The sequence below is a fragment of the Ascaphus truei genome, chromosome 8, assembly GCF_040206685.1.
Source record: "Ascaphus truei isolate aAscTru1 chromosome 8, aAscTru1.hap1, whole genome shotgun sequence".
Lineage (NCBI taxonomy): Eukaryota > Metazoa > Chordata > Amphibia > Anura > Ascaphidae > Ascaphus > Ascaphus truei.
Window position 1 is genome coordinate 61,481,078 of NC_134490.1, and position 18,378 is coordinate 61,499,455.

General features: G+C 40.3%; 1 protein-coding gene across 2 annotated transcripts in view; it reads left to right on the forward strand.

Moving 5' to 3' along the window:
• Window positions 1-849: 849 nt before the first annotated feature.
• C8H10orf90 (chromosome 8 C10orf90 homolog) overlaps window positions 850-18,378 on the forward strand; it is a 105,921-nt gene continuing 88,392 nt past the window's right edge. For both annotated transcript variants that reach the window (XM_075612255.1, XM_075612256.1), the window contains exon 1: window positions 850-1,084. In XM_075612255.1, the coding sequence (XP_075468370.1) occupies window positions 919-1,084 (166 nt within the window). In that variant the 5' untranslated portion in view covers window positions 850-918. The remainder of the gene's footprint in view (window positions 1,085-18,378) is intronic.

Genomic DNA, 18,378 nt, shown 5'->3' on the forward strand with positions numbered 1-18,378 from the left:
TCTTTAAATTGGGTTTGTGTAGAATGCCAAACAGAAGGAAATCTTTTAAATGTAATGCAAGAATAAAATGTGTCAAATAGTTAGATGCCAAATCCTACACTCTATTTTCCTTTAAATCAGGAAGATCTAGGACATGTTGGGTCCACAAGAGTAGATAGAGACAGACAATTCTCAAATAATCCATTAAAAGCCCTCTCTTTTAGCCAGTCCTCAGTAGGTCTGTGTACTTCTTGTGACAAGGAGAGCAAAGGTTGTTCAGAGTTCACAAATTAAACATTTGAATCTGAGTCAAGCAGAGTATTGTGGAACTCTCAGTGGCACAGATGTAAAAAATAAATAAATAAGTTTTGGCAAAAGTTAAATAAGTTGCATGTAAACTTTCCAAAAGCTAGGATTTACTTGTCTAACAATATCTAGGGAATATTACAAAGATGTACGCAAGCATTCAGCTTCAAGATTTGCTCTTAACTTTGCTGAGGGAAACACTCTCAAACAAAGAACACTGACTTAAATATTAAAGTCAGGGAAATTAAACATTTATACGCAACGCCTTCACAGTGTGTGCTGCTCTCCGTGAACATGAAACGTGAAAAAGGATGGAAATCCACAAGCCTAATTTAAATAGATGGAAAGAAAAGTTACTCCTGGTGACACTAATTCTAACCAATCAGTCTGGAAAAAAAAATGATAGTATCTACTAAGTCTTGTAACCTTTATCCTCCCGTAAGTTTAGAAAGTAACACATGATTTCATGTGTGCTGGATGGAATGCTAATGATGAGAGGTACGCTGCATTCATTATTCAGCGCTGCAGCGCAGGCTCAGTGAAAGGGCAGACCTTAGCATTCCATGTTACCAGTGTAATAACAAGTGGCTGGCCTAGTAGCTACAGAGATTGTAAACACTGGCAGGCAAACTAATGCCTTCCCAAGAAAGGATTCCTGTCTTTCCGATGTGCATAAAGCAGCGACATATGGATTTTGAATCAAAACCAGCAGAACAAGATATTCCCAAAGCCAAGTCTTTTGTTACAGAAGTTCATCTGACCTTGCACTATTCTTTCAGGAAGAAAGCCTGTTGCTTTGGTAAGTAATGAATGATACATCAAGTTATCTTAATGAAATGTGTTTGTAAATTCATTCAGCTGCAGATTTAGCTCATAGAAGAATGTTCTTTATTTTCATCTCTGTGACAAATTAAATGTAGCTCTTAGCAAAACAAAGTGCACAGCAAGATTGTCTGTGACTCTTTTAGGGAAGAAAACATCTTATTCTGTTTATGAAACTGTTTAATATACAAATCAAGTGTTTTTGTATCTTGAGAATGGGTTAATCATCTTTATTTTACCACAGTAATCATGAGATCATCTATAATCCCGCGGTGTAGAACAAAAAAATCTTATTCAACAGGTAGGACAGTATAGAAATTAGGGTAAAAACAATTGGATTTATTGTTAAGGCGATTTAAAATGCTTTTGAAAAAATAATACAATGATAATATTACAAACACACAATTTAATAATCCTAAAATAGTAGCACCAACGAAAAAGCTGGAAATTACTGTAACAAAACCAGAGCGGAAAGAATTTGGTGTGGAGGGACATTTTCAAAATGACCAATCTATAAGGTTATTCGCCTTATGTGCAGCATAAGGCTGCGGCCAGGCTGAGAGCGGGCGTGCTGGCGCTCGAGCGCCGTGACATCATGCGCTCTGCTCGGCTGGGCAATTTCTGGACAGCTAATTGCGTGCGCAGAGGGGGGCATGTTGGGGGGTGCGGCCATGATGTCACAGAGCTGGTTCACCCTCATTGGGCGAACCGCTCACATGACGCATCAGCGAGCAGCCAAATCAAATTTGGTTTTCTCGCCAAGCAGCAAGCACACGGGCGCACACATGCTCCCTGGACGAGGGCAATCAGAGTTATCACTCTGATCGCGCCGAGCGTGAGGTTCGCTCCACCCTGGCCGCAGCCTAAGCCTTCATGGTCAGGTGCATTGTTAGTGACCAGAGGCCCCAGCTTGGTGCAAGCTGAGAGATCACAATGGTACTGTGTATGTCTGTCTCAGCCACATTATATATAATCTTTAACGTTTAGTTACACTTTTTTTCAAGGTGAAGGGAATCCCGCGGGCACAATGACTGAAGGTGAGCGAGACATTGGAGTCCTGTATAATGGCTGAGTTCCATAACATTGGGAATTAGTTACTCTCCCTCAGTACTGTCATTTCCATAGCTTTGCCAAATTCAAAGGCTGCTTATGTAATGTATGAACATAGCGTTTCATTAGTGAGTGTTATATGCGTGAGTGCGCTACAAATGGGGCTATATTCCTCATATTTGCTCTGCATCTGTACATCCTCACAGGCCTCTGATTATAAACAGTAGAGATGATTGATACAGTCCAAATCCGTTCCCTGGAATTTGGCGGTTTGTTTTGACCAAATCCGTCCCCCCTCCCACCAAAGTAGCATTGGCACGACCGATACAACATAATTCTGTGCATCACTTATGCACAAACTTGGGTATCAGCTCAGATATTACTCCTTTGACATCTAAGAATAAGTATACTTACAAAGGAATAGTAGAAAAAAAACTTGACCTTTAATTATTTAGTCATTTAAATTATCTTTATTAATTTAGTCCCTTAATCCAAGGAGTTAAATCTTGCAAAGACTGCTTAGAAAGCTGTTGACCAAACTCTATTCCCGTCATCTTTCCTCTCTGCCTCATCAGTATTTCACTGCATGAATAATAGATAAGGAGACACAATAGCACTAAACTTGTATAACAACGGAGGCTTCTGACGTTACTAGATTATTTTCTCTTTGTTTTCTATCGCAACCATGGAAACGGATACAGAGGGAGCCAAATGGGAGAAGTAAACCACGGTGATAACTAGACACAATAATAAAGTGGAAAAGAGTGGGATGAGGGAGAATCCGAGTCATGATGATCAAAAAAGTTGGGATAGGAAGGAAAAATAAAAACAAGATTTGGAGTGGAATAGGGTAGATAAAGAGAAGAAAAGGATAGCTTGAAAGCAAGATGGAAATGGTCAACACGCAAAGGAATAAAACACTGATGTTAACTATATGACTTAGGAAACTGTAAAAGAAAGAAAGATGAGAACGAGAAAGCAAAGAACAAAGACTCCAACCTACTGTAAATGTGATAGTTTTCCATGTTTAGTGGGCCATGGGGTGCCCCATGGCTTATCTTTTCTTTGCCAATGAAAGCCATTGGGCCATATTTCAATAATAAGTTAAATTGTTTCTCTTGTTAATGTACAGGGTTTTTAAATGTATACTGTTCCAGCATGTAATCTTGTCTGCTTCAAAGTGAATTGTGCAAAATTGAGATCCAGTAAAATGAAAGTGTTAAAACTTGAGACAAATAATTGAAATTAGCACTTAAATGTGTTGGGTATTACCATCTCATAAGCAAGCAAATACTGGGAAAAGCAAGGTTTAAGGACTTTTCTTTTATCATCAGTTTGCTGGAATAACAAGGTTGCAGTGGGAAGGAAGGACCGGTGTAATCATTTACCTGATTTGCTATATACTGTAGATGGTAAAGAGGCCAGCCAAGCTGCTTCCGGAGACACTTTCCTCTGTAGGAGGTGCTGGTAGCTGCTCTGCTTGGCTAGCAGGGTTCACATAATGGCCACTTTTCAAAACTCCCACAGCTCTGCGGGACAATAAGAAGCCGTGACGTCATCCAGTGCTTTAAAAAGCAGAGAAATATCGGCACCCCCTTTGGAGGAAAGTATCTCTGGAAGCAGTGGGGTCCCAGAGCTGAAATTAATGGGGATCTGCCAGCCTGGATTGCTCCTTTATAGGAAGTATACTAACTTTCTTGTGGAGTTTTTACGTCTGGTGAAATCAAGAGGAGCATTAATCTCTTTTAGAATCATATCCAAGAACACTGATAAAGCCTAAATCGTGAAGTCATTTGTTTCAAGACCTCTGGGTATCTTTAAAGTTGAATGAACTTCATCCATAAATGAAAGCTTTAGTCTTACACTGAAACATCCAGAAGACTTAGATATAAAGGAATTTCCCACTGCTCTGTTACAGTTTCAATCATATTACCATTGTAATTGTTCTTTATTTTATATTAATTACCCTGGTAAACCAGGAGGAAATTGTTCTGTGTGGATGAAATGAACGCTTCTTTTTTTCAGTTTATATTCTATGTAGAATCAATAATTTTTTGAGAGAAGCTAAAATGAAAACACTATGGGCTTCATGCAGTAAGCGCCGATAGAAAAATCGCCAGGGTTTTTAAATCGCCATTTTTTACAGCGTTGCTACGACGGCACGCAGAAAGGCCAGAATACCAGTGATCCAACATTTGCAAAAATGGCGAGTAGTCGGCGACAAGATGATCGCTCCTGTGTAAAGGGCTCATCTGACGAGTTGTTTCTGCTGCAGAGAGAGAGAGAGACGCTTCTCTCTGCACAAATCTCAGCTGAAGTTTTTATTTTTTATTTTATTACTAGTGTATTGTAGCAGGGGGTCTCCGGAGCAGAACCGCGTTGATTTCAAGTATGTGGACCCCCTGCTTCCCGAGATACAGGTCCCGTTATGGGGTGCCGGTATCACCTATGCATTTGAGTCCCACGGTCACGTGACCCCAAAATGGATTATAATTAACAGATGAAGATGAAGAAAGGGACTTTGGATTTTACCTGGGGGCCGTTGCTGTTTGGGATCGTGGATTGTTTAGAGAGTTTGCGCAGACCACGGGAATCGGAGGGTGAAGACATCTAAAAGGTAAGAAAAAAATTGAATGTATGTTATTTTTATTTTACAGGTTTTTTCACTGGATTTTTATTGGTATTGGAATTTTCTTTGGCACATTCATTGCTAATGTATTTATGTGTAGCCCCTTTAGGGATATACAGTACATACATACAGTAAGAAGCAATGGTTGTTTTGCCAAATGGTTGCTTTTATGTGTTTTAAATGTATTTTGGCTCATTTATTTTTTTTCAATTTCTATGCTATGTATTTTGTGTTTTCATGTTGTATTATGGCATTTCTGGTGGTGTTTTTAAATGTTTATTTCTGGGGTTTATTTGATGTTTGCATTTTAATAGGGGTTAATTTTTGAATTTCAATGATGGTGTTTATTTGGAGATTTATTTTATTTATTGATGGTTTTGTTTTGGTGTTGGAATAGTTAATTCTGGTTTTAATTTGGTATTTGATTAATTGTTTGGTGATCATTTTATTGTGTTTACTTGTTTATTTTTGTTTATTTGGTGATTCTTTGGATTGCATTGGATATTGTTGTGAATGATTTTTTGTAGGTTGATCATTGACTGGCAGTGTTAAATCATGCCCATATTATATGGGCATGATGTACCCACTGTACCAATGAATGGGTGAAGGGTGGGGGTAGTTGGGGAGGGTGGGTGAACCCATAATTACTATAGCGGTTATTAACCGCAAAGGTGATTAAGGGGTTAGGGGCCATTAGATTGTATTTTTGTATGTTTTCTTGCTGGCATCGGAGGACATGGCCCTGCAGTATGCTGGCAAGGATGCCCTTCATGGTGGCAGGGTTAAGTAGAGCAGTTATTTACTTTATTTATTCTGGCTGGCTAATGTTTGATTTAATAATGGGCAAATTAGCTATTATTCATATCTGGATAATAGTTATTTTGCCCATTACTGTACTGTATGATGTGTTTGGTGGGGGGGAGATATATATTTATTGAAATGTATGCCATCTTTATTTATTTTACAACAGAGTTGGTACTGTAGGCCAGCGGGTACCCGCGGGAACCACCCGGGAACATCCGTGGGGCCCCACGGGCACTTGTGGGAACCACGAGGGCCCCAGGATACCCATGGGAACCACCTAAGGGCCCCCAGACACCCACAGGGACCACCTGAGGACCCTTTGTGGGGCCCTGGACACCCACGGGGACACCTGAAGGCCCACATACACTCGTGGGGACCACCCGAGGGCCCACAGACACTCATGGAGATCACCTGAGGACCCTTGGACACCACCCATCGGCCTATGTTATCAATCTTGTGTTAAAATAAATAAATAATGGTTTGATGTGAGGGTACAGGGGGTGGGTTATATATTGGTTCTTTTACATATTGTAATGTTTATTGGGGGAAGAAGGGGTTAGATAAAGGCCAAGTACCCCCTTCACTCACCCCCTCTGCCCCCTGGAGTCTCCAAGCATCAATCCAATGCAGGAAAAATGCATTTTTTTTTCTAAGTGCTGTCATGCCGCTTATCGGCAGCTTCTCACCCCCTTCCTGCCAACTTTTCCTGGCGAGACGATTTGGAGTGGAAATGGCAATTCTAGAGCAGCAATTAGCCTCGATAAGCTGATTGGGGGAACTAGAATAGCATGAGTTTGACCAGCTGGCGATTAGCGGCTTCTCGGCACGCTTTTGTCGAATTTATATTTTGTTCGGCAAAAAAAATTGCCGAAAAGCTCTGTTATCGCCGACTAATCAGGGCTTACTGAATAGCAATAGGCTTTTTTGGCGATAAGTGGCTTATCGCTGCTTACTGCATGGATGCATGAAATAGTTCTGTAGCATACGTGTGATAAAGCTTGTGCCATCTGGCACTTTTGATTTCTTTATGTTATTAGTATTTTTGTATTATTAAGCATTACATAAGCATTAGGTAAACATTATTTAAAACTGAAGTTTATAATATCAAATTGTTTGGAAAATTATAATTATGGAAAATTATTTCGTTTCTCTATCAGTTGCATTGTACTTATTAAGCATCTAAGAGCTTTAAAAGTCTTGGTAATTATTTTGGTATAGAATTAGTGGCGGATTTCCCATTAGGCCCTATAGGTCCGTGTCTAGGGTGGAAAAAAGTTAAGGGCTAAAAAAAAAACTTAACATTTGTTACATGCTAATAAAATTAAGGCAAACAGTGAAATAATTATAAAATAACATAAATGTGTTGACAAACCATTGTGCTCAGACTAAAAATGAGTAAGCAACAAGAGACAGGGGGTGCCCAATGCTACATCCAATTGACAAAACATATATGATGAAAAGTATAAAGTAAAATACTTCAATAATAATAATATTAAATACTTAGTTATTTAGTTAACCCTTTGGCCAAAGGCGTCATAAGACTGCATACCAACATCAAGGTATAACCAAAATAATGCAGGTACTACACTACACTACATTGTGAACCCTTCCTTTTACCTCTGTAAGAGGGGAAAAACCATTATAGGTCTTGTTCCTGCAGCAAGTGAAATGACCTCCCAAGTTAAAAAGGTGAAGGAGGAGGAGTGAGCTCTGGGGGGAGGTGCCACAGCCTCCAATTGACTGCTACCAGTCAGACATTGATTAACACACATTCCCAGCAAGCTCAAACTCCCACACCCACCACATGATGAATATATATTTATGTCAACCAGAGAGCTACTGAGCGTGGCAATGGTATACAACAAGAGACAGGGACAGCATTGGGCACCCCCTGTCTCTTGTTGTATACCATTGCCACGCTCAGTAGCTCTCTGGTTGACATAAATATATATTCATCATGTGGTGGGTGTGGGAGTTTGAGCTTGCTGGGAATGTGTGTTAAAAATGAGTAAGGAAGATAAAGCAGTAAAATGTCTAATAGAATGACAGTGATAATGGAGGGGCAATTGAAATCTTGCCCTGGGTAAATACCCACCCCCCTTTATATTAAAATGTTGTCGTTATTTAAGCACTTCATTGGCTGCAGAAATCAAATCACTGTTAGCGCTGGTTGCTAATGTTAGAGCAATCAGTGTATTCCCGGTATTGTACAAATGCTGCAGGAACATGAGTACCCAGTGTGTCCCTGTAGGGCAGCATGAGGAACTGAAGGCTACGCTGAGAATCACCAGAGCTTCGCTGGAAGCCAAGCTTAGAGGCCAGGTGACCTGCTACGAGAGAGTGAAAGAGAAGGTTCATAGACTCAAGCAAGAGCTAGAAATGCAGAGATGCTGCTCCGTCACCAACGGTCAGTATGGCCAGGAGAAAGAAGCCTGGAAAAGGCAAGCAGCTGCAACCCTAGCAAAAAAATCTGCTGAGCTCCAAAATATCATTAAAAATGCATTGATGCAAACGCAGAGCAAAGGAAGAGGTGGAGGATATGAGAAGAGAACTGCAGGATGGGCTCAAGAAACAGAATTCTCTCTCTGATGAACGAAACTTTCTGCAAAAGAAGAGAAGCATGCTAATTATTCAGAAATACTACAAAGCACTTATCCAAGGAAGAATGGAGAGAGGAAGTTATCTGTGCAAGCACTCAGCAATGTCGTCATACAGACTGCCTACAGAGGGATGAAAATCTCGTTGGCTTCATCGTCGGAATAAAGCAGCCTGCATTCTTCAGTCAGTTTGGAGGATGCAGTGAGAAAAGAAGCAATGTGTAATTGCACACCAGCCGTTCTACCGTGACCACATGGTATGAAACAGGTTCCTTACTATAAGAGGAGCCGCTATAAAGATTCAGTCACTTACTAGAAAGAAACAGAAATGTATCTGCTATCACACCTTGGAAAGGTGTCATTGGTTATTCAGAGATTCTTCCATCAGAATAAATGTATGCATCGAGAAAGATTGGCTCAAGACTACAAGTCTGCCAACTGCAGAGGAGCGAGGCCACGGGGTACAGTCAGAGTTGATGAGAACTACGTCAATGTTGAGGTGCTGGAAATCAATGGTGCTGAGCCAGACGCAGATGGTTCTGTCAGGGACAGGGAAGAGGATATTGCACAATGCGTAGAATAACTCGTTGCCAAGCAAGTAAAAGAAGAGTTGGTGAAATGGAAAGGTGAGCTTGAGCAAGAAGTCCTCCACTGCTGGAGGAAGCTAAACACATCATGGTAAAACAAGTACTTGAAGAGACATTGTTTGAGTGCACATGCTATGAGGACTTTGTCACCAGTGTCCTCTTCAACCACGACTACTTCTTGTGGTCACAAACTGATGAGGTAGCAAACCTCTACAATTCATCTTCTGAGTACCAGGAAATTGACCCAATTAAAAATTACTGGTAACAGTGAAAATGGTTTTGAAAAAAGACACTGCAGTAAGAAGAACTATGAAGATTCAGAGTTGGAATGTTCAAAGATTTGAAAGCAGAAGCAATGAAGTTCAACACAGGCCTTGAAAAGTTCCAATCCTCACCACTCTTTGCCGCAACAACAAAAACCCAAAGTCTACGAGGCAGTCCGACACAGAAAGAATTAAAGCGAAGTTCATGGACTTGTTGGACTGGAAGTCAAAGATGAAAAAGAGGAGAAGAAATCGAAGTCAGAGTTCTCCGACCAGGACATGGGCATTGATGTGTCGGGGGATCTGTCTCCCAAAACGGGGCACAGGTCAAAATCGATTGACGAATACAAGTCTTTATATTCCCTATAAAGCATGCTCTTAAGGAGCTCTAATTATGAGAGAGAAAGTCAATATAAAATGACGAAAACACATTATGCAAATCCTGTAATGAGTTTACTTTGGAGAGATGACTCTTAAAATCAAGAGATTGATGTGACAAATGCTAACAATGAACTTGATGAAGATGTGTAGTGAATAGTAGATATGCTCACTTCCGCTGAAGTTGGGGTACATGGAAGCTCACTCCAGCAGGTCTGAGCTGGGGGGGGAGGATATGTGTCAGTCACAGTCTGTCTACGTTAGAGAGCACATGCAGTATGTAAGCGCTCCAGCATGCAGGAGGTTAAACTCCTAGCTAGGCAAGCAGCTACGGTGTGTTAGTTAACTGCTGATTGATTAGCATGTAATAAATGTTACGTTTTACTTTGCACTTATGGGGCACCACCGGAGCTTTCTTCATTAGAGGATGCTGTTAATTATTTTGGTATGCGCACTCAAAATAAAGAATTAAAATTAGGTCCAGGTAATTGTAAATCATTTTCTCAACTACAATAAAACAATAAAAAAAGAATTTGGAGATCAGGCTTTCCAAATGGATGGTCTACAAATTCAGTTGTTAACTCTGTGGACATGACTTTGCAGATTAATAGCTGTGAGCTATTTAAATTGCCTTCCAAAACAAAAATGGCCAAGGAACATAAAGTAGTGATAACTTAATGTTTGGATGGGAGGACTGCCCAGGAGAAGCGGTATAGGGGTTGAGAATTGGAATAGCTTGACTGTTGATGTTACAGTGTGGGTGACGGAGATGTTTGAAGGAAGGTGGAAGTGAGCGAGAGGAATTTATATGGTGACAATTGAACATCTCCCACCTGCCTACAGATTTGTCCCAGGATAATATTTGAGAAGCCGACAGCGTACATAGAGAATTTGTTTATTATACAAATAAGAGGAGAAGAGTAGCAAATAGAATCTCAGACACATTTGTGTTTTCGAGCTATACTGTAGGTTGATGTGACTGGAGGTCTTTGTAAGTCTCTTCTTGTAACTCCTCTCTCACAATTCCGCTTTGCAGGGTCTTTTCTCTCACATTAAGGCAGGAAATGTATTGTTCGTTTATCAGGTTTATTAATTAAAGGGCATAAAACTGAACAGGAAGTAAAACAAAATACCTACAGTAGCTCCCTCTGGAGCACTAACTAAAATACTTGTCAGTTCCTTAACTACAGATTGGAGAGCTAAGCTCTTTATCAATACTTAGCCCTTTTACCTGTGTAAGCGACAACACTCAAAGTCTCTTTCCCTCTCTTTCTCTCTCTCTCTGACCCTCTCAGGCTGTGAGCTTGGTCCAAACAACAGGCCCTGCGTCAAGCAGACCTGGGAACTGTTTTAACCGGCGTCCTTGCTGGTTGGGGTAAGGCAGACTGCATTACTGTTTTTAAATCTCTTGCAGTCAGCAGTTACCTGAAACATCCTTGCTGCTTGCCTAGCTGGGAGTTTAACCTCCTACATGCTGGAGCGCATGCATACTGCATGCTTTCTCTAACGTAGACTGTCTGTGACTGTCACAATATGTATGTATGTATGTGTGTGTACAGTATATATGTATGTCTGTGTATATATGGTGTGTGCAGTATGTGCAACATATGCATATATATGTGAGTGCATATATGTGTACACATGCAAATTTGCACTATTCCCTGATAACATTCGTTATATAGATCACCAAACATGAAATAGTTAGAGGTTTTTATATTGATAGATATTTTTCACATTCACCGTCTCTTGTCTGTCTAGGCTGCCTTTGCATTTCAAAAGAGAATAGGCTGCAATACTGTATGTCTCTACGGTTAATATTCACACCAGGATACCTGCTTCTATCTCATCTTACAGTATTTCACACTTCCTGTCTACATCCATTGTAAGCAGATAGCCCTCTTACATACAGTACACGGTATATTATATTGTGTTTCTGTATTTCTGCCATAACCGATGAAGAACCCCGTGAGGTTCAAAAGCTTGTAACATATAAACTACTTGTTGTCCAATAAAAGGAATCATACCCCTACTCCCTCTCCCTCCTTTTTTATTACATTTTATTTCGAGAAATATATAAGAAAGTCTCTTACGTCTTCAGTGGCTCTTTCTGAATGTTATGTCTTACTCTCAAGCACAAAACAAATGAGGCAAAAAATCCATAATTGAACCCTAAAGAACCATGGTTGGTTAGGAACTTACAAAATGTTGGGATATATTACTCGTTGTGCAAGATATTCCCTTGGATCACAGTTGTTTGAAAATCAATAACGATTTAAAGATTTACAACTTGGTTTTGCTTTTATGGCAAAGTGTTACATTTTTATTGTTGTTTGAGTGAGCAGGCTTTTAACAAATTACCCAGTGGGCTCGTGGTGCTCAACTCCAATCCTTAAGACTCCCCAACAGGTCAGGACTTTAGCATATCCCAGCTTCAGCACAGGTGGAGATTGACCCACCTGTGCAAAGCAGGGACTGATTGAGCCACCTGTGATGAAGCAGGGATATCCTTAAAACCTGACCTGTTGGTGGACCTTGATAACTGGAGCTGAGCACCCCTGCACTAGGCAACTAACTTATAAAGCTGAACTTTTCATGATGATTGATATGTTTATTTATTGATACTAAATAGTGTAAAAGTATGTTACTGGAAAATTCCTATCAACAAAGGAGACACAGTTACATAGAACAGAACAATTGATTTCACATTCTATTCACACTGAGATACCTTATTTGTTTTAATTTTGCTTAAATAGTTTAATTGTGTTTCTTTCCACTTGACGTCACTGTGTTTCTATCCTGAGTATTTGAATTGCATTACTAATCTTTTTATTGCCATTGCATATAGTACATATAAAGCCCTTACAAATAGTTTTTGATGGCCAATCCTTTAAGGGGCCTATTCTAGTAGCCTTCATAATCCACTTATCAAGGCTTTTTAGAAATTATCGGCCAAAAAAGCTGCAGCGATTCAGAAAGCCTCGATAAATGGGCTTCGAAAGCATTAATCGCCATTTTTGGCTCTCATCAAAAACACATCGTCATTAGGTTATCGAGACTCTAGAATGGCAAGTTTCTCCAAAATTCGTCTCGCCAGAAAAAGTTGTCGAGAAGCTGGTGAGAAGGAGGCAAGAGAGGGACTTTGGAAAAAATGCATTTTTTCTGCATCGTATTGATGCCGGGGTCTCTGGAGCTGATACACATGAATACCAGCACCGGAGACCCACGGCATGAATCCGATGCATTTACAGGCAACTTCATTACCTTAGCAGCAAAACATTAAGCCAATGCAGGGGATAACTACCGGTGTCATGTTAATTATGGGTAGCGGGATGGGTGAAGGTGATATTTGGCCCTTGGGGGGTGTTTATGCCTTGCGGGGGGGTTGCGGGTGGAGTTAACACCGCTAAGGTAATGAAGGGTTTAACCCTTCCCGCTACCCACCCGGTAATTATAAATACCCAGCAAGGGCCAAATACCACATTCACCCACCCCCGCTACCCACAAACATTTAAAAACACAACAACCCTACTACCCACCTCCTCTACCCCCAATAGCACCCTCCCAACACATACAGCACAGTAATGGGCAAAAATTACTATTATCCAGATATGGATAATAGTGCATTTGCCCATTCAAAATCAAATATTAGCCAGCCAGCATAAATAAAGTAAATACAACTTCTACTTACCCCTGCCATGATGAAGGGCATCCTTGTCACCATACTCCAGGTCCATGTCCTTCGTTGGCAGCAAGAGTACAATAAAAAATACAATCTAATGGCCCCTAACCCTTTAATCACTTTAGCAATTAGTAACTGCTATAGTAATTAAGGGGTTTACCCCCTCACCCGCTACCCACCAGGAAGCCTAACAACCCACCCTGGGGCCACTATATCCACCCTCTACCCATTGATTGGCACAGTGGTACCTCATACCCATATAATATGGGCATGATAAGCTACTATAGCAGTCAATGGCCAACCTAATAAAAATAAAAAAATCATCAAGCACAACAATACACAACAATTAAAGAAATAAACAAGCACCTAAACACCACAAGAATAAAATAACTAAACAGCCTCAACTACACATCAATAACATTATTCTAACACCAAAACCGCAAAATAATAAAAAATTATGTTTTACCAAAATACTAGAATACAATTAAATAAACACCTAACCAACAAAATAATTCAAAAAATACAACTGCTAACCAATCCTAAAATGTAATACAAACAAGCCATCCAAATACCAAACAATTTAGGGAAAACAATAAACAGAAATAGAAAAAATAACAATCAATTGAAAATAAGCATTTGCCAAAAAATGCGTGCCTGTTACTGTATTTATCTGTACCCTAAAGGGGCACATATTAATACATTAGCAGTCAATGGATAATCAAAAACATAGAAAGAAAAAAATATAATTAAAAAAACAGAAAAAATACATTTGCATACGTTCAATATTTATCTTACCTTTAGAAGTCTTCGCCCTCCGAATCCCGGCGTATCAGGAATCTCTCGACCCACGACGTCATCCACTGAAATCCACCTCCATCCTCCTTGAAGATCAGCATCAGGTACAAAGTGCCGGTATTTCCTATCCATTTAAATGTCCCAGTCACGTGACTCTATCTCGGGAAGCAGGGGGTCCCCGGACCTGAAATCAATGTGGTTCTGCTACGGAGAAACCCTGCTCACGTACACTAGTATTCAAATTGTTACTAAAACCCTTTGATCGCTGGTGAGATATGCGCAGGGAGAGGCGGCTCTCTCTGTGCAGCTCTCTATGCAGCTGGGCCAGATCACTGCAGATCCACAGGTTAGACCTTTTGAGAGAGGCGAACATCACATCGCTGCTCCTCGCCAGTTTTGGTCATTTTGCTTCGCAGGTCTTCAGAGTCTTTCTGAATAGCGTGATAACTACATTGACAAAGCTGGCAGCGAAAGAGGCCAAGCGAGACATTTTATGAAGAGTACTAGCATAGACCCCTAAGTCGTCAATGCACATATGAGAATACTATTTTGACCTTTTCAAATTCACTTACATATTAGGTTTATTGTGAATCAAATAAAGTCTGGAAAGCATTTCAGTGCAATTGCACAAAGTTTACTAACACTGAGTGACTATTCCTTAAGTCGTTTTCACCTGACTGATCGTGACCTATTGTTTTGCCAGTGACGCTGTCACCTTAAATCAGTTAGTGATACAGTACCTATTTCTGTGCTATAGTAGCAACAGGTTGTCCGAAGTGTAAACTTTCACTGGAATTTTCCATGCTTGACTAATTTCCTTACAATATGTGCTGTGCATAGATGAGAGTAATGCTTATTTTTTTTTCCATGCATGCATAAGTCGAAACATCTTACAATATGTTAGGAGCCTGTACTGTACGATTATCTGTGAAGTGAAAGAGCACTAATGTATATCTAGCAGCAGTATTCTGAAAACATCAATTTGGTGAATGCCAAATAAGAGCATATTCCTTGGTATATCCCCAGATAACTTTGCATGTAGGGATACAAAACAATATACAAAATATGTTACAATGTCTGTCTATAGAACATACTGTACTGTAGTCATATATCAGGGGAGGCAACTTCTGTCCTCAAGGGCCAGGTAAGGTTTTAAGGATATCAGCACAGGTGGCTTAATCAGTGGCTCAATCAACTGAGCCATCTCTCCTGAAGCTGGGATATCATTAAACCCTGACCTGTTGGTGGACCTCGGGGTTGCCACCTTCTATTGAAGGCTCATCCAGAGACTTTTTTGCAATACAGTAGGGCCACGCTTCTTGGCGCTTTGCTTTTCGGCGATCCGCCAATACGGCGGCACTGAGAAGGGGGCCGCCATGTTGGATCGTAAGTCGCGCATGCGCAGAACGGGCGGTTGTGCCCGGCGTGCATGCACAGACCGTAGTCTGCGCGCACAGACCATAGGCTGCGCATGCGCAGAACGGTGAAAACGCCGCTCTGCGCATGCACAGAACTGAAAATCGCCGGATCCGCTTTCCAGCGATTTTCACTATACGGCGGGCCCCTGAAACGGAACCCGCCATATACCCGGGGCCACCTGTACATTTATTTATTTTATTTATATATGTATTTCTCTTACCTTCATCGGCAGCGACATCTCTCGGCATCTCCCGCCATCATCTCCCCCTGCAAGGTCCAGTCAGAATACCTCTGTGTGCCATGACGTCATGTGGCGACAAGTTGCCATGACAACGGGACGCCTTAGGGCGCTGAGATGTCAGATGATGCCCCATTGTCATGGCAGCGTAGTGTCCCGTTGTCATGACAATGGGGCGTCACGTGATGCTGTGATATCAGGTAGCGTCCCGTTGTCATGACAACACGGCAACATTTGACATTGTGCAGCCAAGGGGGAGATGCCGGGAGCCGCAGCCACCCAGAGATTTTTCAGGTAAACTTGTAGACCGGAGATGGGCAAGTCGCAACCCGTAGTCTCTGGGTCAAACCCGGAGTGGTGGCTCCTGGTGGACTTTGAGGACTGGAATTGGCTCCTGTGTTACTATCCTCTATTTTAATCCGTCTTCTGAGATGGAAGTTGTTGGCTTCCGATAGTTAACTCACAGAGAAGCCAGGAGTTGCCCACTATAAAATCCAGCAAAAAAACATTGCTACACACTCAGAATACTCTGTTCAGGGTTTAGATCTGAAAAATGTTAATAGAAAGATAGCTGATCTAAGGACAATAAACATCTGGGGGCTTTTTCTTAGAAAGCTCCGATAACGCCACAGAAAGCCCATTTGAAGCCTCCTAGAACATGCCCAGTAGAGAGTAATCTCTGTAACACTGTAAACAAATTGGTATATGCCAGAAAAACGTAAAAGTGCAATTGAGAAGCTAATTTGGTCTCAAAATCTAGCACTCAATATTTTAAAATGTAACTAAAAAAATGTAAGAAAATCAGTCTGGTATTTTTGCCAAATTTCTGCCCAATTCCATTTACGGTTAAAGAAAAATCCATTATGATGGACTTGTTTTGTTGATGTTTTCAAATTTGAATATAATTCAAAGTATTTTGGAACTCCTATTGCGATCTCGAAGAAGGTTTAAGACACAGTATTGAGTCAGAAGCATCACAAATGTGCAGATTATGAAGAAGAATTGTAATAAACTCATCAGATTTTTGTCAGCATCTAAATTAATATACAATTCCTGGATGCATGTGTCTAGACTCTAATGGGTCAAAGCTAGTAAACTGCTAAATAAATGTTTAGCTTAATTAAAAAAATACAGTTGCACATACCTTAGAGATATCCCCTATTGGTATTGTATGTTAAAGATTTAGTAAATTGTTTGAATCTCTGTGTTTTGAACATATTGCTAGCTGTTTGGCACACCTGCATAATTCCCATGAAACAAAATACAGCAATCATCTAAACTTAATGCTCCAGCTGAATTCGCTGAAAGGACAGCAGGATGCACACCGCATTGCACTCCACCACTCGCTGATAATGCAAATCATTACTCTCTGACCTATAACCAAAATCAATGTGGATTTTATGAATGGATAAGCATCGTTCAGTGATCAGGAGAAGTAATATCATTCACGGTAATACATCTACGCTAATGCTTTGCACTGAATGCCTTCGACAGGCATTTTAAACATGTTTCAGAAAAACATCTGGGGTTTTTTAATAAACGAAAACCACTTAAAAAAATGTTTTCAATAATTTTCCAAATATTAAGTGTTCAGTTCACGAATTAATGTTTTGTGAAGATGGATTTTTCCCAGCATCTATTCACCAGTTATTTTCAGATAGCATGCCTTGAGTTATAGCATTGTACATTCAATCAACTGTTTTGTTACTACATATTGTTATTTTCTCCAGAAAGAAGGGGAGCGTAGGATGGTACCAAAAACAGAACAGAAAAAAAAAAACAATAGCGCAATAACGTTTAAACTTGGACACATATGTGGTGAGGTCTTGCTGAATCTCGTGAAGTGTCTACTCACATTTTCTCAAATAAATAAAAGGCACATCTCAAACCTTGGCTCTTTCTTTATATATGGTCTGATGGATTAAGATGATCTCAGGAAAGATGGAGTTAAGAGACACAATAGTGTAGATAGTACAAAAAATATATATTTATATCTCTCAAAATCTTCAGAATGTACACTTACAATAGGTAGCAGCCGCTCGGTAACAGGGTTGAAAAAAGACATACGTCTATCAAGTTCAACCTATGCTAAAAGTTAGACAACAGATCTAAACTTTATCCTACTGTATATCTATACTTACTTATTGATCCAGAGGAAGGCAAACAAAAAACCCCGGTGTTATATCATCCAATGATATCTCATAATGGGAAAAATAAATTCCTTCCTGATTCCAAGAATTGGCAATCGAATTACTCCCTGGATCAACATCCTTCCCATGTATACTTATTTGGTATATCCCTGTATACCTTTCCCTTCCAAAAAGATGCCAACCTTTTCTTGAACAAATCCACTGTATCTGCCATCATGGGTAATTAATTCCACATTTTTACTGCCCTTACTGTTAAGGACCCTTTCCTTTGTTGCTGGTGAAATCTCCTTTCCTCCAACCTAAAGGGATGCCCCCGAGTCCTTTGTACTCCCATTGAGATGAATAGTTCTTTTGAAAGCTCCCTGTACTGTCCCCAAATATATTTGTATATAGTTATCATATCCCCTCTTTTCTAATTTAATCTAATTTAGCTAGCCTCTCCTCCTAAAATAGATTGTCAGTCCCCTTTATTAATTTGGTGGCTCTTCTCTGCACTCTCTCTAGTTCCATAATGTTTTTTCTAGGGAGTGGCGCCCAAAATTGTACTCGATTCAAGGTGTGGTCTTACTAATGCTTTGTAAAGGGGCATAATTATGTTTACTTCCCTTCCATCCATTGCCTGTTTAATGCAAGATAAGATCTTGTTTGCCTTTGCAGCACTATTGCTAAGCCTGCTGTCTAC